The following is a 19,001-nucleotide window of genomic DNA, read 5'->3' on the forward strand; positions in this document are numbered from 1 at the left end:
GCCAGGATGAGATTGTATAAAAATGGGGCACCAGGAGAAATCAGGAGGTAAGCCCCTTGAAACCCTCGATAGCTAGGCCGAGAGGTGGCTCATTAGCTTTCTGTGAGAGGTTTCCCTATATCCTGGTGTGGGGAAAGCCACGAGCATCCCCGAGCCCTAACCCAGAGCTGCCATTCAACAGCTAATTTCAGCTCCTCTGTCTCTTTTTAAAAGACCGTGTCCCACCCCAGCCCTGACTGATAGTGTGCCCACGCAGCTCCCCCAGCCGGCAGCTTTCCAACCCAGGAACTGTGGACACGGCCCAGTGTGCTCAGGCAGGGAATTCCCAGCACAATACCTGCGGTCCCAGTGAGTATCTCAGGTGTGCCATCTGGTGGCCAGATACCACAGAACACTTACACTCTTCTATGGCCGGACTCTCCTGTTAGGTAATTAGAAAAGGAGGACTTGTGGCACCTTAGAGACTAACCAATTTATTTGAGCATAAGCTTTCGTGAGCTACAGCTCACTTCATCGGAGTGCTACTCTGAAACCTGTTAGGTAATTAGCACTGCTGAACAGTGCGCTTAATGCTGTACAAGACACACACCTGCCCCGGTCCCTGTCCCAGAGCTTACAGTCTTTATTGAGCAGCTAGTGCTTGCAATGAGCGGGATGGGGGAATAGCTCCTGGGTCCCCCTGAGTAGGAGAAGTAAAAGCAGTAATACAGGAACGGAACTGTGTGCATCAGAGCACCCTGCTGACTGCTCCATTGCTAAACGCAGAGGGGCCAGACCCTCGGTTCTCTGGCAAGGCCGGGACTAGCGGGAGGAATATCACTAGTTACGTGCAGGTCTGGGAGGGCAGGAGTCTGAATCTTTGGCTCTTCCCGGTGTACCTAGCTGCTCTAGCCTAAGATAATGATGATGACTGGTATCGTAATAGTGCCCAGAGGCCCTGGTCAGGATCAGGGCCCCATTGTGATGTACACACACACAGTACGAGATTGTCCCTGTTCCACAGAACATAGCATCTCACCAAGCAGCAGAGCCAATGAGGGGAGAGAGGGCAGAGCAATTCGGTGGCAGCAGGACCCAGGTTGCAGAGCTGAGCTGTGTGCGTCAGTCACTGGCTTTGAGTCTGTTTGGTTTGCTTTTCTCTGCCTCTCCTCCCAGAGGTTGTAATGACCCCCTAGCGCAATCATTGTGTGTGATGCTGTGTGAGACGCAGCCCCTGCCCCCTAGGAGCTTACAGGCAAACAGACGTGGCAGGACATGCAGGGGAGTCTCCAGGATGCTCCACGAGGCCCAGTATTTGCCTTTGCAGGGGAGTGAATCTGTTCTACAGCGTCACCATTCCCTATGTGATAGGTGGGGTGTTCAAGACCCCATTGGCATGGCAGGGGTTTGGTGTCTTGTGGCACCTGCTCTGGCACAAGTCAGGCAAACCCGCAGTCCCAGCCTCAAGGGGGTTAAAGATAAAGCTGCAGTCTCCTAGGATTGCCTTGAGCTTCAACCTTATGGGTAATCACAAGGCAATAATCTGTTCCAGGAAGTGAGCTCGTAAATCCAACAGCAAAGGCATGTGGTCGGGAATTGTTGGGGTCAGCGGTGTTACCAAAGAGTCTGTTTACTTGCTCATTAAACTTATGAAACAGCTCAAGAACAATGTATCCACCTCCCCTTGCTCATCCATCCCGACACCCGTGTCTCCAGCAATGCCTGGGGCATGAGTTGTGCTGGGCTCCAGAAATGCCACATAGGGAGCCTGATGTCCTGCTGGGCATTGCGGTGCCTGGTGGAGGGGAGAATTTCTGAGATGCTGCAGGGGTGTGGGGGAAAGGCTGTGACCCCATTTATAGGGTGGGAGGAAGCAAGGACCCACTGACTGCAGTAAGCACTCATCTGATGTTGGGCATGTGGCGGAGAGGTTCAGCAGGCGCTCCGCCCACACAGCCTGAACACTGGAAGGGAAACCCTGTATATATTTAGGGTCACAAGGTGATGGCAGGACTATGCCCCATGTCCACATGCTGTGGATGCCCTTCCCACATGGGCATGAGTACCCATTTCCCAGGGCAGCCTGGGAATAAGACGTACCTTTTTTAAAGTGACAGTCATTAACCACTGGGACCATCTACCCAGGGCCATGGCGGAGTCTCCGTCACTGATAACTTTTACATCACGACAGGGTTTTATTTTAGAAAAATCTGCTGTAGGACTTATTGTGGGGCAGTTCTCTGGCCTGTGCTATCCAGGAGTCAGACTGGATGAGCACAGTGGTCCCTTCTGGCCTTGGAATCTATGCAGACCTCTGACACTGCAGTCCACAGGCACGGGCAGCAAGGCATTAGAAGGTTCCCCCAAGTCCTTCGCAGCAGGCCCACACCTGCCCAGATGCACTATCCCTGCTCGTAATGACATCCAGGAGGCAGCTGCAAGCAGCCACCATGTTATTATCCAGCTCCACGCAACAGGCACGCAGGCCATGCAGAATGGGTCGGGCTGTGGGGAGGATTTAAGATTGCCAAAGATGATCTGATGCAGGCAGAACAGGCAAGGTGCCAAATACTGCCCCTAGAGCTGCCCTTCCCACTCTGATGACTTCCTGGCTCTCCCATATGGTTTGAACAGGCTGGCCCAGGTCCTTCCAGCTGAGGGAAATGCACCTTCCATTATTTCAGCCACGGGTTAGAAAGTCTGCAGCATATTCCGGGGCAGTTGTCTGTGCACCAGCCAGAGTGCACGGCTGTCAGCAGCTCCCTGCTGTGGCCAGGTCAGATGCCGCACGGTGGAAGTGGACAATGCTTCAGCATCACATGAGATGAGCCCGGGAAACACAACCACAATTTTCCAGCAATGACAGGGTCTCAGGGTTTTCTCAGTGACGGCTAGGCTCTGAGCTGCGGTGGGTTTATTAGCAATAAGTAATAGTTCTCATTCCTCTGCTGCCTGTCATTCCAAAGGTCCCCAGAGCGTGTTCCAAATTACACACAGCTCCAGTGAAATGCAGCCCCTCTGGGGGGAAGGCAGTAACCATCCATCCATCCCAACGCTGTAGGGAAGTGACAAAACCTCTTCTCCCAGGAAGTGCCATGGGACCTTTAATATCCAGACCGAACAGGCCAGGCCTCAGCTTGCCAAACAGTAAAACTGCATGGAAATCGAAGTGTCCAGAGCTTCTCCTGGGGCGCACGTTGCTGCTGGGGAAGACACAGGGGCTGTGCTTAGAGTCCATTCCAGGTGCTCCCAGAATCCAGGGGGGATGCGAAGCCAGCTCCCATCCTCCCCCAGAGGTGCTTCCACGTGGCTCAGTTGAGATGGAACAGTCCTAGGATGTATTTGGCAAGACCCATAAGCACAGATCATGAATATTCCCTTGGGCCCAGCATGCTCCTGGCTAAGAACCTCCCGGGACTCCAGTCAATGGCACCTGGATGGTCTTCCTGCCCAGATCTCTACCCTAAGCTGTGGTTAACAGGCCCCAGCTAGGGGAATGGGTGGCTGGGGTCAGACCCAATGCATGACCAGACTTGCTGCTGCTGCAGAGTAGCTCCTTGGGGCAGGGACCATCCCTTCTTTGTGACTTGTACCTGGCCAGGCACATTCAGTGCCCAGTAGCCTGCGGAAGCTGAGCCTTGTGGAGCTTTGATGGAAGTCCTCGACACCGCCCAAACCCCTAATGGGAGTGTAATTGTATCCAGGGGGAGGGACTGGCAGTCGGGGCAGATGGGGGCCGAGAATCTGGGCACTCCACTCTTTCCTCATGCCCAGGGGGTCTCTCTTTTTACGGGACCTGTTCAGCCAGGATTCTCCTAGGAGCAGGTTTGGCTGCTGAGGTGTTGGGGACCCAGCATGGGGAACGTGACATTTCTGTGCTGCTGCAGATGCTGAGGAAGCTGAAGGAACAGGAGGAAGAGCTGGAGGAGAGGTCAACGGATGAGCTCGATAACCTGCGGAACACAGATTGGGTAAGTGGTGCAGAGTCGTCTCCCTGCGGGCACTTTGATCAGCACCTCTTGCCTTGCAGGAGACAGAGGTAGTGACGGGCTGATGGAAACCTCCTGTCCGGGCGTTCTTGTTCTGGCAGCCTAATGAACAGAAGAAGCCCCTGGGGAGAAGGGCTGGGACCCGCGGGCCCAGAGGTGTGGGAACCTGCAAACACTGGTGGCTTAGACGTGTTGCAGGGGAGACCCAGTTGTTCCTGGGACAGCAGGCGCTAGGGGTGCTGCAGAGACTACGTGCTCAACCTTGCAGATTTATATCACCTCTGGCCAACAAAGGAGATGCTGATGGACCATTCCATCTAGTCTGCCATGACAGTGTGGGTGGGAGGTCATCACGAAAATGGGGGAGCCCCCCAAGTCCTGCTGGGGACCCCTTCAAGGACTGGATACAGATTCCTGAGAGAGGCAGAATGATTGCGGCCATTGCGGTCACTGGGAGGGGCGTAGAGAGTAGAGAGTGTAGGGAACCCGGAGGGGAGTGGGGGGCACTTGGACAGGTCGTAGCTAGAGAATGGGGCACTGACCCTGCCTCCCCAGCATCAGGGTCATGATCCAGAGCCTCCCCCCACTGCTCCCCAGGGAGCAGGAGAGCTGGGAAGGAAACGGACACTTTTGCAGTACAGACACTGCCCTCTCACCTCAGCCTGCCCAGCCAAGAAAGCCACAATAGCCAGGCCACTGGCTTTGGCATGGACCAGGACATGGGTGGTCAGGCCCAGTGGTCGGAGCAGCGGTGCTCAGAGCCAGCGTTAGGAATCAGGAGCCCAGTGAAGGGCTGAGGAACCAGGAGGAGGGCAGGAACAGGCTGGATCAAGGCAAACGCAGGAGAGATCGGAACTGTGGGCGAGTGCGTTGAGCAGCCATTGGCCAAGTACTGCTGCTGGGCTTAGGAGCAGCCCTGGCAATGTGCTCAGCCAGGCAGGCCGTCTGGCCAGTTTCGGCTGTGGTTGTCAGCTGATCCCAGGCCCAGCTGCAGGCCTTCGTTCCTGACAGGCTTCTGGGCATAGTCTCATGCTCTAGACTGGAAGCCGCTTGCCACCCCCATTGGAGTTAGAGATGGAAAGGGCAGTGTGAGGTGATCCCGTCCATCTCCCTGCCAGCGCAGGACGGTTCCCCACACCAGGGCTAAGCATGCTACCTCCCCCCGACCCTCCCAGCCAAGTCCCAGTGGCGGGGGGAGCACACATAGAGCCCCTGCTGGGCTCCGTTCACAGCGCTCATGTCCCATGGTTAGCCGGGGCTCCCTTCCCCCATGGGGAAGCCAGTGATGCCATGGGTCATCTCCTCGGTAAGGAGCAGTTGCCCATTGTATCTGTTCCAGGCCAGGCTGTGGGTGCAGCTGATGCGGGAGCTACGCGATGGTGTGAAGCTGAAGAAAGTCCAGGAGAAGCAGTACAACCCCCTTCCCACCGAGTACCAGCTGACGCCCTTTGAAATGCTGATGCAGGACATCCGGGCACGCAACTACAAGCTTCGCAAAGTCATGGTGAGCACAGCCATGCCCGAGGGGCCTGAGCCATGGCCACGGGGTGATTGCCATGGAGTGCAAGGGTCACCCGCTCCTAGTGACACACCATCTGCCTTTGGGCTCGAGACCCCGCACCCCACCCTCACATCCTGGCCCTGTTGATGCTGAAGGCCTAGCTCATTGTAGGGCTCATGCTGCTGCTGGGACACCCCGCACTGGACATTTCAGAGCCACCCCCAGGGTAATACATGCCCCTCCACTTAGACCAACTCACCCTAGTGCCTCCGCATATCAGAGAATCCTAGGACTAGATTGGATATGAATTAGCAGATTCTCACTCTAAGAGATGATACAAGCAGGTTGCAGATCCTTAAGGGGCAAGCTGCACTTGCTTTACAGCTTGGAATCCCCAGGTGTTTCATACACAGGCTAGAAATGCCTTTAGCCTGGGTCCAGCACTTCCCCCAGTTCAGTCTTTGTTCCTTAGGTGTTTCCAGGAGTCGTCTTGGATGGGGAGTGAAGAACCCCAGATGATGTCACTCCTTGCCTTATATAGCTTTTGCGTATGGCGGGAACCCTTTGATCCAAAGCTTGGTTCCTAAGCCAGTCTGTGGAAAAATACTGGCATCCCAAGATGGAGTCCAGCATCATGTGGCCTGGTCACATGTCTCTGTAGATTCACAGCAGCCATCACTCACAGGCTGTCTGTAGCATTCTCAGGAAGGCTCACCAGGCAGGAAATAAGCTTCTCCTAAGGCCTATTGTTCTCCCTAATGGCTCATTGCCCTGAATAGGTCCTTCCCAACCAGATATACATCTTGTCCTGTGGGCCTTACCCAGGTGTAACTATATTTGAAGTACAGATACATAGTTAGTTTTTATAACTTCAGATAAAAATGACACATGCATACAAATAGGATAATCATATTCAGCGAATCATAACTTTTCCAATGACACCTCACATGACTTATCTTGCATAAAATACATCATAATTATGCTATAATCATATCATAATATCGCTATGAAGAATATGGAGTGCAGTGTCACAAGATCATCTAGTCCAGTCCCCTGCACTGAGGCAGGACTAAGTATTATTTAGACCATCCCTGACAGGTGTCTGTCCAACCTGCTCTTAAAAATCTCTCACCATGGAGACCCCACAACCTCCCTAGGCAATTTATTCCAGTGCTTAACCACCCTGACAGTTAGGAAGTCTTTCCTAATGTCCAACCTAAACCACCCTTGCTGCAATTTAAGCCCATTGCATCTTGTCCTATACTCAGAGGCTAAGAAGAGCAATTTTTCTCCTTTTCCTTGTCACAACCTTTTCAGTACTTGAAAACTGTTATCATGTCCCCCCTCAGTCTTCTCTTTTCCAGACTAAACAAACCCAGTTTTTTCAATCTTCCCTCACAGGTCATGTTTTCTAGCCCTTAAATCATTTTTGTTGCTCTTCTCTGGACTTTCTCCCATTTGTCCACATCCTTCCTGAAATGCGACACCTAGAACTGGACGACACAATGCTTCAGCTGAGGCCTAATCAGTGCGGAGTAGAGCAGGGGAATTACTTCTCGTGTTTTGCTCACAATACTCCTGCTAATACAGCCCAGAACCATGTCTGCTTTTTTTGCAACAGTGTTACTCATATTTACCTTGTGTCCCCCTCTGACCTCCAGATCCCTTTCCCCAGTACTCCTTCCTAGGTAGTCATTTCCTATTTTGTAGAGTCATTATTTTTCCCTCCTCTATCTGCCCCTTCCTCTCCCCACCAGGTGGATGGTGACATCCCTCCCAGGGTGAAGAAAGATGCCCACGAACGCATTCTGGATTTTATACGGTCACGGCCGCCACTGAAACAGGTAACATCCATGTGACCTCTGTAGTGCCTGGGCTGTGGGTTTCTGACCGACCCGGTGCTCTGGGGCACGTGAGAACCCCCAGGAGGAAACGGGTTCTAAATCGCTGGCTCAGTGAAGGAGCCTCCCTTCTGAAGGAGGCTGTCACACTGTCTGGATTTTCTAGTGGCAGGAGCATTGCTCCAGTGTCCCCTTGTTACCCGGGGTTATCAGAACCCCAACAGGGGCAACTTAACTATTTCACTAGAGGCAGTGTAAGGAATAAATCAACGGGAACTCAGCAACTCTGTCTGATCAAGGAGAAATGCAAGTAAGCATGCTTTTGTCTAACACTGCAGTTTATTAGATTTAAGCACACACAGATATAAGCAATAGGTTTAGAACATCCCACATATTTACCTGTATTCTGAGACGGTATTGAGTAATCAATGAGAGGTCAGTGCCTGCCGGGGAGTAAAGATGTCAGGAAAACGTCTCTCTCTGGATTGCTCCTGAGGACTGCTCCCACTGCTCCTGTATTATCTGAATTTCTTATAACTAACTTCTACTAAACACATAGCAGAGGTCATTATAACCTAAGTCCTCACTTTTCCTAACTTTCAATAAACTTTTACTAGCAGAGGCGTCTAGACTCAAGGCTGTCCATCCACATATCTTTGTTTCAGTCTCTGTTATTTACTCTTTCTTCCCGTCCTCCCATACTGATTAGCAAAACTGCCAGTAGCTATGACCTTGCTTCTGAAAGCCTGTCTCCAAATTAGCCCTTAACTATTTGGTGTTCTGTTTCATTAATTCATGGTGGCTGAGTGCACATAGTATGGTTGCAGTTAGCTTGATCACATTCTGGCGTACATGCACCCCTCAAATCCAGGCAATGCCCTGGTCCCGTGCAGGGTCCCAGCCCTGGAGACTGCTCTCCTCTCCGCTTCATCCTGAGAGCCCCCTTCCAGGGGCACATTCTCCTTTTCCTGACACTTGCCTAGTAAGGAGGAGCAGGTGTGAGGGCCCTGCCTGCTGCCGGCTGGAGCTGTGGAGAGAGGTTCAGCTGGGACCCTGCTGGCATGAGCTAGTTGCGCCCTGGAGCCTCCTGCTAGAGTAACACTGGGCCCTCGCGGCTGGCTCCAGGGGCAGCAGCATGGGCTTTAGGACCGAGAATCCCAGTGCTCTCTGTGGGCCCCATTGTGATCTCTGTTCCTGGGGGCCAAGCATATTACATGGGGTGATAGCGCGGTCGTGGCTACTCCCCTGTCTGGAGAGACGGCAGGTCTCAGGCCAACAGTGCTCTGTCTCCACAGGCCACGCTGTCCTTGTAAAAACAGGAGTGGCAGCCATGTGACCTCTGTAAGGGAAGTGAGGGGCTGCCCTGGGGCTCCTGGCAAGTCGTCCTTGGTTGGGCAGCCTAGGTTCACCACTGCCCAGGGCAGCGTCTCTGTTCTAACCAGCCTGTCTCGTCTGCTCCTGCCCCTGCTGCAGGCATCCGAGAGGCGGCTGCGCCCCATACCCCAGAAGCAGAGGACGCTCCACGAGAAGATTCTGGAAGAAATCAAACAAGAGAGAAAACTTCGCCCAGTCGAGATGCGGCAGCAGGGTCAGAAAGGTACCACCCCAGCCCGCCCCAGCAGGGAGCACGTAGCCACACGGCTCCATCCAGAACCCCCGGCCTTGCCTCAGCGTGTGGGACTTGTGTGGGGCCCACAAACCCTGGCTCATCTGTGAGAGTCCTGAGGGGGGATGCGGGGCGCTCTGAAAGCTGCCCGCGAAGGGAAATCAGAGTGCTGTTGAAATGTGAACCGTTCCAGATGTTCTGTATAAAAACAAACACCAGGTTAACGGTGCCCAGCACTGGCTGCCAGCCGGGTTTGAACCCAGGACATTCACAGAGTTTTACGAGCCCCCAGCCCGCTCAGCTCCCCTCTCCCGCACGCAGCATGCCCAGCTCCTCCCTCCCACCTCCCCTGTGCAGCGTGCTCTGTGCTTCTCTGGGTCTGTGAGGAAATTCAGAGGCCACGACTGCTCCAATTTGAGGGGAAGGCCTGACTGGCAGCTCTACCCCAAAGGTAAATTCCTTCCCGCTGCCTGCTGAGATGTAGCAGTCTGGCATCGGGCTGGCCCTCTAGGCCCCATTTGCTTCATGAGTCCAGGTCTTGTGTGGGGCACGAGCACCCACCAGCTCTGGCCCCCAGTCCCATGGCAGGGATGAGAAGTTCCCTGCACTGTGCTCCGTCCATGCAGAGATGTTTCATAGCTACTTCCCTCCCATATGGGCTCAGGGGGCAGTTTGAAACTGCAGCCCCCACTAAGGTATCCCTAGGCCACAGGGAAGCCCTCCCCTCTAGGTGGATGCCATCCCCCCATCCTCTACCAGCCCTGCCCTGAGCACTTGTGTGAGTCTCTCCCCTCTCCTGCCTTGCAGGTTTTGGCTCCCTTCCCTGCATCCTTAACGCCTGCGCCAGCAACATGAAGTCAACCTCCTGCATCAACCTCTCTGTACCTGACTCAAGCACCCCCGCCCAGCGCCTGCGGCCAAGGGTTCTTCTCAAGGCTCCGACACTGGCCGAGATGGAGGAGATGAATATCTCTGAAGTAAGCGCTGGTTTTCTCTGTGGTCGCTGGTGGGAGGGTGCTCAGGACTGCTGGTATCGGTGTTATCTTCTGAGGCAATGAGGGGATGGCTGGCAGGGAGACACATCTCTTGACATCAGCACCGCAGCATGGCAGAGGGGCTCTGTATCTGAAAGCCATGTGCCCTGAGTCGCTTTGCGGGGCAGAGCTCACCTTCAAGCCTGCCACGTGACCCTTCTTGATGTCAATGGCACGGCCCTGCCCCCAGTACAGTCAGGAGTTCTTCTGTTGGCTTTGGTGGGAGCAAGAGAGGGCTCTACAAGACTGGCTGGGCCAGGCTCAGGAATTGTTTACTGTAAGGAGGTGGGCAGTCCCTGCCTGCCCCTGGCAGCCCAGAGGGCATGCCCTGCCTTATCTTCCCCTGAGTGGGGCAGCAATGGGTTCATGGGAGAGCCCGAGGCAAGGAGAAGCCCACACACACTAATAAATAGCATGTGGCCTTTTACTAGCACTTCAGGCTAAGAGGCCCTCACCACAGGGCCCTGGGTCATCTCCCAAACTTAAAGTTCACAGACACTCTCTGAGTAAGCTGGTTTCCCAGAGCCTGATGAAAAACTATCCCTCACTTCTATCTGCATGACTTCTGCTCAACTTCCTCTTCCTGTTTCTATAGCCCATCTCTAGGGTGGGGCAGGGCCTCCTTCACTTACCCCCCAGGCTGGCCCAGTTGTAGGCTTCAGCCTGTCCCTCAAAGGGGTAGTACTCCCTTCCCGAGGGCGATGCCTTTCACCTCCAGGTCACCAGTTCAAATTCAGCCCAGGACAATAGGGATTACAAGCTGTTGCTTTCTGCTGGTTGGGAACAGCCTGGGTATTGGTCTCTGGCCATCCCACAAAAACAACCAGCAGAGCTGGCCTCATTAGCAGTGTCCGCACAGAGGACCTCATGGTTGGCTGAACAGGACGGGGTGTGGGAGCTTGCGCTGAGGCTGCACGGCTGGAACACCAGTGCGTCTTGCCAGCACAAAATTCTTTATTCAAATAAATGAATCAACGGCACCAGGGTCCCAGCTGGGTGGGAGATCAGGCTCTCAGCCTCTCTGGGGCTTTTGTTGTGTTGCCTCCTTTGTTGGACTGACCAGCCAGTAAAGGGTTTGTGTTGGTGTTGTGGTGGCACAATAAGAATGGCAAAAAGTTCAAAATACAAATTAGGGAGATAAAAGAGAGATTTCTAAGTCAATAAAAGAAAAGACTATCAAAAGGGCTTAGGCAGGAATCATATGTCACAGCTGGTCAGGACCCTAGGCGTCAGCAGCGTGGGGTCTGGAAAGTCCTCCTGATAGGCCAGCGCAAGAGGAGCTGGCGTTCAGTAGGTGTGTGGTGTCCTCCACTGCATCACAGAGGGCTGTCTCTGAATCCCCAGGTGTGGCCATTTATCGCACCCCTCGCCACCCCCTTCTGAAAGAGTGGAGCTTGTCCCAGAGGCAGTGGGGCAGCCTGAAGCCAGGCACTGTCTCATCAGGCTGAGGAGGAAGGAGTTTCCTATAGAGTTTCTAGCTTGTTCCCATTCCTCCGTAGAAGTGATTAGTAACGTGGCCAGTTTGGTCTCTGCTGATGAGATGGGGGCGAGGCGCTTCCATGTGTCTTTGACAAGTGCAGTTGTGGCACCTCCTGGATTTTGTCTTTGCTGGTGTTGGGAGGTGGAATATGAGAGAGGTCTCATTGCTTGATTCAGTTGTATATCATGGGTGGAGAGTTTAACCACATTGAAACACAGAATTCTCCAGCTGAGCAGCAGAGAGCTAGCTCCAAGCTGAGCGGTGTTTGAGAATGCAAGTTGAGCATGCAAGCTTATGTAGAAGGACATTTCTGCTCTTAATCTTCTGATCTATCTTGGTGAGGTGATCCTTGTAGGTCGGTGTGCGGATTGTGCAAGGGTAGAAAGAACAGGAGGACTCGTGGCACCTTAGAGACTAACAAATTTATTTGAGCATAAGCTTTCGTGAGCTACAGCTCACTTCATCGGACGCATTCGATGCTACCTGAACGGAGTAGCTGTAGCTGACGAAAGCTCATGCTCAAATAAATTGGTTAGTCTCTAAGGTGCCACAAGTACTCCTTTTCTTTCTGCGAATACAGACTAACACGGCTGCTACTCTGAAACCTGTCATTATGCAAGCGTAGAGTTACTCCAAGATATACAGGCTTTGGATCATGTGTTAGTCATTCTCCATTCAAGAAAGTGTTGAGTTTCATGACATCTTGAGGTGATGGAAACAAAAGCATGATACCACACAGTATTTGACACACTGGGCTTAAGTCTCCACTTCTTGCAATAGCCACTGACAGCTGCCGTGCGTTAGTTCAGTCTTTTTGTAGTCTCTGTCTCTTGAAATTAGGCATATTTGAATTACCTTGAAATTGTTGCAGGCAGATAGATAATCCACAAATATGATAAAAAAGATTGGTGCAAGAACAGATAGATCCCTGAGGGAGTCCATTCTTCTGGGTCCGGAATGTGCTCAGTTTATTGCCTAGTATCACTTGGAATTGTCTGTCCTGAAGCATAATTTCCATAGCCAGAACAACCCATTGAGGTAACATCTTGATCAGCAGGCCAGTGTGCCAGACGGTATCATATGTTGCTGTCAAGTTGAGAACCACTGCCCCTGTCTTCTCCTCCTGCTGGAAACCATCTCCTATAGAGGTGGTAAGAGCAAGAACTTGGTCACAAATGCTCCTACTGGTCTGAAGCCTGCCTGGTCATCACCCAGAGCCGCCTCTATTGTGAGCATGCTTCTCCCAGAATTAGTTACTGCAGAAGTCTGTAAACATGGCTCAGAAGCATGGACAGTAGCTAGCTGGAAGGGGTTTCCTGGCTTTGGTGTAGCTGTTACCCTAGCTTTCCACCATATCTTAGGCATCTTGTCCAGTTGGACGACACAGGATATGAAAGTGGACAACGATTTGATGCTCTTTTTAGCAAGGTGTAGGAGCATTTCTGCTGAGACCTTGTCAAGGCAACCTGCTTCCCTGTGGCTCCGTGCTCTCTCTGCTTCCCTGCTGTGGGTGTCCATGGCAGGAACAGAGCGGTGCTCCATTTTCTGAGCTCGCTTTACCTGGACAGGGTTATAAGGAAGCAGCCGATGGCGGGTGATGGGAAGGGGAAAGGACAGATGGTGATAAATGGGATCTGTGCAGCCATCTATCCAGTACCATTTTCCCAAGGGGTGGATCGCACCTCTCCATGCCCTCTCCATGGGCTCTCTGGGCACAGTAAGGTGTTGATGCTGCCTCACAGAGTGGGTGCAGAGGGCGCAAGCCAGGCTGAGTCAGGGACCTGGCAGTCCAGAAAGCTGCCCATTGGCAACTGCAGGACAGGGTCACTTTTACAGCACGTCCCCGGCCCAGGGCCTCGTGTTCATGTTGCTCTGTGTGCCTTCACAGGAGGAGGAGTCTCCAAGCGCTGAGATGGGGAGGGAGCCTGGCTTAGGGCTCCCCCTGAAGCGTGATCGCTCCTTCTCTGAACAGGACCTGGCCCAGTTCCAGAGTGAGAGGGGCACCAGCCAGCCTGATTCAGGGTATCTGGAACCACGGGAGTCTGAGCTAAGACCCCGCTCAGGTAGCATGAATACTGCACGGATCAGCACGGAAACCAAGGGCAAGTTCCTCCTACCTTCCCTTCCCTAGCTGATACAGCCTCCCTGTCTTCCCTCTCCTCCCACCAGCTGGAACTGCACCTGCCTAGAGCAACTGTCTCTGGAGGCACTGGGGATTGCACCTGCAAAGGGGACACAGGTGCAATCCCAGCTTGGGTCTCCATTCACACCTCCTCCACTAATGGAAGGTGTGCCCCCCATAGGAGACTTTGCAGTGGGGTGCCAGGCTCCATACAAAGTCCGGGTTTGGGGACCAGCCCTTGTTTGTATTAGCTTGCCAGAAGCTCCTTTGCATCTCAGCTGCACAGTGCAGAACCCTTCAGTGGTGCTGGAACACTCTTTATGGGGGGGAGCTGCACCTGCCCTTACCCCTGTCTGCACCCCTCACTGCCCCCTAGAGCTGGGGCTGGGAGTAGGGCCATGGCTCCAGGAGGGGGGGATGCAGCAAGGGGACCGAGGCTGGGGCCACAACTGGGGATGGACAGGGAGCCCCAGGTGCAAGGCCGGCAGCTGGGACCCTGGGCATGGAACTGGCAGCTGGGACCCCGGGCGCGGGGCCAGGAGTAGAGCCCCATGTAAATCCTGGGGATGCTGCAGCACCCCCCGCACCCTTAGTTTCCGCACCTATGGAACCCTTTGCTGGTTAGCAATGCCCAGAGTCAGCACAGCACTGCGCCCCTGCAGGGAACCCCAAAACCATTGTCAGGGTTCTCCCTGCCTCCCCTTCTCCCTAAGCTCTGCACCTCTAGAGGACGCCTCGTGGCCACACAGCCTTTGGCTCTGGCCCTGTTCTGTGTCACTCCCACATCCGGCTCTGTCCCAGCAAGAAGTGCAGTTGTTGGAGCCCATTCCCCATGCTGGCCACTGCCAGACCCTGTACAGCCTCCTTCCCCCGGGTCCCTCTTGGTTCTGGTCCCAGGCCAGAGGGTTCCCAGCGCTCCTTCTCAGCTGATGTTCAGGGAGGAGCAGAGCTAGCCGGACTGACTCTGACTGCCTGTGTTATTCTCGTCCAGGTTCGTTCCCAGACAGTTACCACCAGATCCCACCCAGCGCTGGTCCGCTCACGTCCGACCGCGGCTCCCTCGGGGCTTTGGCGGAAAGGTCAGAGGGCAGCTCCAGCTCCACCCCAGACAGCAGCTCCAAGCATCTGTGGCTGGTAAGTGTCCGATTTGCATACGTCCAAGCTGTTCAAGGCTGGAGCCCTGAGCCGTGCTGACCAAGTCCCCCAGGATGTCAGTGAGATGCCCGTTCACAGCCAGAAAACTGCCGACTCCTGATTTAATAACGTTCGCTCCCTGCGAGGGGGCAGCCAGGCCACACCTGAGTGGCCCCAGATTGCACCGGGCTGCCACGCCACTCACTCAGATTTGGAGGGGGTAGCCAGAGGGGCTCGTGGGCTAGGGGCTCAAGCTGCTGCTGGTGGAGGGGCACCTGTGGGTGGAAGAGGGTGGTCAGGCTACTGGGGCCGGGGGCAGATCTCCCTGAAACGAATTGGATGGTGTCGGTCAGTTTGCCCTGAGCCCTGACCTGGTGCGGCTTAGTCTCCACTTGCAACATTTTTGAAGGACAGTGAAGCTAGGACGGGAACGGCAGGGAGCTGCGGGTCGGGATTGAGGGGCATCAGCAGAGCTGTGGGTGGGCCAAGCCAGGATTGGAGTAGTGGGGGCTGCAGTGTGAAATTGCAGGGCATCAGTGAGCTGGAGGGAGGGGAAGGCTAGGACAGAATTCACAGGGTGCTGTAGGTCAGGATAGAAATGCACCAACTGAGTTCTGGGGTGAGGGGCGGGGCTGGAGCTGGAGGAGTTGCTGCAGAACAGGACTAATCCCAGACTGCGGGACCTGATCCCCACAGTCATTGTAGGAGAGTAAAGGATGCAAATAAAGAGTGCCAAGTCTGATTTCTCTCCTGAATGAATATGGCTGCACATGGCTGGCCTGGCTGTACATCCCCCCAGCCAGACTCAGCCCTGCAGTGCTGTGGGGCCCTCATGCAGCCAGGTACAAATGCAGGGGAATCATGGGGGGCAGGGCCTGGGAGCTCGTCCATGCTGCTGTCCCTTCAGTCTCCCTTCCACACCTGTGTGAGCAGCTGCATCTCCCTCTTGCCATCTCCTAAGGGACCCTTAAAGGTGCTTGAGCCACGGACACAAGGTGGGTTAGTTCGCTCCCCGCCGAATGCTGTGCCTCCTCTCAGTCTGTGAATTAAAGGGGCTCAGCTCAGGCTGTGGCTGGACAGCGATCAGCCAGGCCTGGGGTGGGACTGCCCCTGCCCCGACTGCTTTGGTGCTTAGTGCCCTCCTGCTCTCTGCACACAGGAGTTCAGCCACCCCATAGACAGCCTGGCTCTGACCGTGGAGGAGATGATCGACGTGCGCAGAGTGCTGGTAAAGGCTGAGATGGAGAAATTCCTCCAGAGCAAGGAACTCTACAACAGCCTGAAGAAAGGGAAGGTGAGGGCTGGGCGATTGCCTTGGTCTAGGGCGTGAGTGTGTGAGGAAAGGGCCAGCAGACAGCCCCTGGGGTGTCGGGATCCTACCAAATACAGACCGTGACCTTTTACCTCGGCCCTTCTCCACCTACAGATATGCTGCTGCTGCAGAACAAAGTTCGCTTTGTTTTCTTGGCCCCCAGCCTGTCTCTTCTGCAAGAGGTGAGCAAAAGGTCCCCTGCTTTGGGGGGCAGATGCACAGGGGGCAGGGGAATGAGGTTCTTTACTGACCCTTGGGATTCTCTCTCTGCTTTTAGATCCGTCTGCGCCTCCTGCAGCCTGAAGGTAAGAGACACTTTCAAGAATCAGTCCCAAGAGAACCAACCGCATAGCTTGTGCCCATTGTCTGGGGCCTCCTGCCTCCTTACTCTGGGGGCACCCCCACCTTGTCTCACTTTCGGAACACCCCCCCCCCATCCCCCCACAAAGTAGCACGTCTGACAGCGATCTCAGAGTGCAGCGTGCCCGTGGGATGGTGAGGGGTTGGGCCCGGGAAGCCCCGCCGAGGGCATGTGAATGTACCCACTGTGCCAAGGAGGCGCCATGCTGAGCTGGCTGTGGGCTGGCAGCGGAAGGACAGACACTGTAGCATTTTGGGGGGCCTGCTTAGCTAACTCCTGGCCACCGTGGTCACCCCACCATATAGGACACTGGCCATAGCACAGTGGGAAGGGTCAGGGAGATGATTCTTTGTGGCCCCCCCATATTTAACCAGGGGTGCTGGACCTATGGGTGCTGCGGGGAGGGCTGCTGCACCCCCTGGCTTGAAGTGGTTTCCATCGTATACAGGATTTACTGTTGTTCAGTGGGTCTCAGCACCCCCAATGTACAAACTGTTACAGGCCCCTCCATTTAACTGACTCGTAAGTGGTGAGAGTAACTTTCAGGCCCCCACCTCTGCTGCAGGAAGTGGCCTGGTCAGAAATGACGCAGGCCCAAGGGGGACCCTCTGCGGGGGGGAGCTGGGGCCTGTCGGAAAGCATTTGCTTGGAGTGATGCTGTGAGCTCAGTATCGGGGAGCTGTGCTAGGCACATTGCGGTCCCTCCTTGGGCACAAGCTGACACAGAATGTGGCCCAATCCCTGCATAAATCACCCAGCATAGGTGAGCCATGGCCTCAGCCAGTAAATCCTCTGGGTGGGAACACAGGACTTCGGCTTCAAGCTGGCTCACTTTTGTGGTTGCCTCTGGCCTGGGGAACTTGCCCCCTTTCCCCATGTCACTTAGCCGTGTCAGGCTCAGGAAAGGAGATACATGTTGGTGCAGCTGTGCCAGACGGACAGTGGCCATGGCAGCAGCTCAGAAAGTGCCCAGGGGCCCATCTGACACTGACCTCTGCTGCTTCTCCTGTGTGCGTGTGCTGCAGATTAAGATGCCTTCGAAGAAGCTTGCTCACATTCCCGTCTATGCCCTGGGCTTCGAGAACCACCCCGGATCTCTGAATGCCAAAGCTGTGCCGCTGAGGAGGAGAGACGCCCTCTAGTAAGTTCCCCCCGGTGCTTCCTGCCGCCCCACCCCAGCTCTGCAGCGAGGTCCTCGTCCAGTACAGGGGGCGCATGGCCTCTCCAACACAACCTTCCCGCTGCTGGCACCCGGCCGGGATCTGGAGCCACTGGACAAGGGGCCATATGTCAGGAGAGAAAGAGGCAGGGTGACCTAGAGGCCTGAGGCTGCATTGGCTGAAGCCATGGGGGATGTGAGGAATGAGGGATCAGGCCCTGGGTAATGTAAGAGCCTGTGCTAGCAGCACCCACTGCTAAAGCCGTGGTGCAGCCCCCGCTGACGGGGGTGAGGGGACGGACGGACTGGGATGAAGTGAACCGTCAGCCTTTCCCCTATGTAGCTGGGCTGATGGGCACCGCACACCGTAGAGAGCCAGGCATCCCTCTGCAGATCCCACAGACATCTGAAAATGGCCCTTTGGCAGAAGTGGTGTGTATTGGGCTGGGCCTTCTCCAGCAAAAGCCAGCTCTTTGTCTCCTGGCGGTTCCTGTGCAGAGCACTGGGTTGGTTGCAGAGCTCCGTGCACCCCGGGCAGGGCATGCAAACCAGAGTGGGGAGCACCATCGTCACTGAGGTTGCTAATAGCAGAAACATCCATCCTGTCTCCTCCCAACACAGCCACCCCCTGTGCTGGTGTCTTCTCTGCCATGCAGCTGTCCCCTACCATCTCCCTGACCCCTCCTTGGCCAGGCTCCCCTTCTGCCTTCCCTCACAGCCCCCGCACCCTCCTCGGCAACTTCGCCCCACACCAGCAAACCCCTGAGCACGCCGACTCTCACCTCCTAGTGTGCCCTTCCACCCTGGCTTGGCTGCTGCCTGCCCTGGGCTCACCAGGTGCTGTTCCCTCTGGTCTCTCAAGAGCTGAGCTCCCTCCTCACCCCCTGCAGTGTCACTCACTGCATCTCCAAACCACCTGTCCATGATCTCCAACCTGTCAAGGCCCACAACTGTTCAGGCTCCTCCCCCACAATGCAGACATGCTGTGGTCTCCTCCCTTGTCAAACCCACCCATCCCCTCCAGGCTCAGTGATCCTGCTGGCTACAGCCATTGCCTCGAATCTCTCCTCCAACTCCTTCCTGGAGGACCCTCCAGTCCAGCTGCAGCTTCTCCACTCCACCAAACCCGCTCCCACCGACATCTCCAGCCACCAACTCCTGGTTAAGTCCAAGGGCTGTGTTCCACCCCTCCTCAACCTCTAGGATGCTTTACACTCCTGTGTGCCGTGATGTGCTCCCTGAGCTTTCATGGCTCCGGGCCCTCCTGGTTCTCATCCTACCTCTCTGGCCGTTCCTGTGGGGTCTGATTTGATGGATCCATCTCCAACTTCCCTTGCATGTTACTCCTGGGGAAATTCTGCACCACTGCACATGTGCAGAATTTATATTCCCCGCAAATTTCTAAGCTTCCCCGCAGAAAAATGACTTTGCAACGGGGAAGCAAAGGGAAACCACAAGAGCGGTCATGCGACCCTCCCCAGCA

At 54.9% G+C, this 19,001-nt stretch overlaps 1 protein-coding gene across 5 annotated transcripts in view; it reads left to right on the forward strand.

Moving 5' to 3' along the window:
* SPIRE2 (spire type actin nucleation factor 2) overlaps positions 1 to 19,001 on the forward strand; it is a 47,068-nt gene that overhangs the window by 22,460 nt on the left and 5,607 nt on the right. For 3 of the 5 annotated variants that reach the window (XM_048816490.2, XM_075118486.1, XM_048816494.2), the window contains 11 exons: positions 3,867 to 3,950; positions 5,308 to 5,472; positions 7,227 to 7,313; positions 8,784 to 8,907; positions 9,724 to 9,893; positions 13,319 to 13,532; positions 14,544 to 14,686; positions 15,846 to 15,980; positions 16,113 to 16,180; positions 16,276 to 16,303; positions 17,385 to 17,500. In XM_048816490.2, the coding sequence (XP_048672447.1) occupies positions 3,867 to 3,950; positions 5,308 to 5,472; positions 7,227 to 7,313; positions 8,784 to 8,907; positions 9,724 to 9,893; positions 13,319 to 13,532; positions 14,544 to 14,686; positions 15,846 to 15,980; positions 16,113 to 16,180; positions 16,276 to 16,303; positions 17,385 to 17,500 (1,334 nt within the window). The remainder of the gene's footprint in view (positions 1 to 3,866; positions 3,951 to 5,307; positions 5,473 to 7,226; positions 7,314 to 8,783; positions 8,908 to 9,723; positions 9,894 to 13,318; positions 13,533 to 14,543; positions 14,687 to 15,845; positions 15,981 to 16,112; positions 16,181 to 16,275; positions 16,304 to 17,384; positions 17,501 to 19,001) is intronic. The other 2 variants (XM_048816491.2, XM_048816493.2) reach the window with 2 other exon arrangements.

This window comes from Caretta caretta, chromosome 12, assembly GCF_965140235.1.
Source record: "Caretta caretta isolate rCarCar2 chromosome 12, rCarCar1.hap1, whole genome shotgun sequence".
In the NCBI taxonomy this organism is placed as follows: Eukaryota; Metazoa; Chordata; order Testudines; family Cheloniidae; genus Caretta; species Caretta caretta.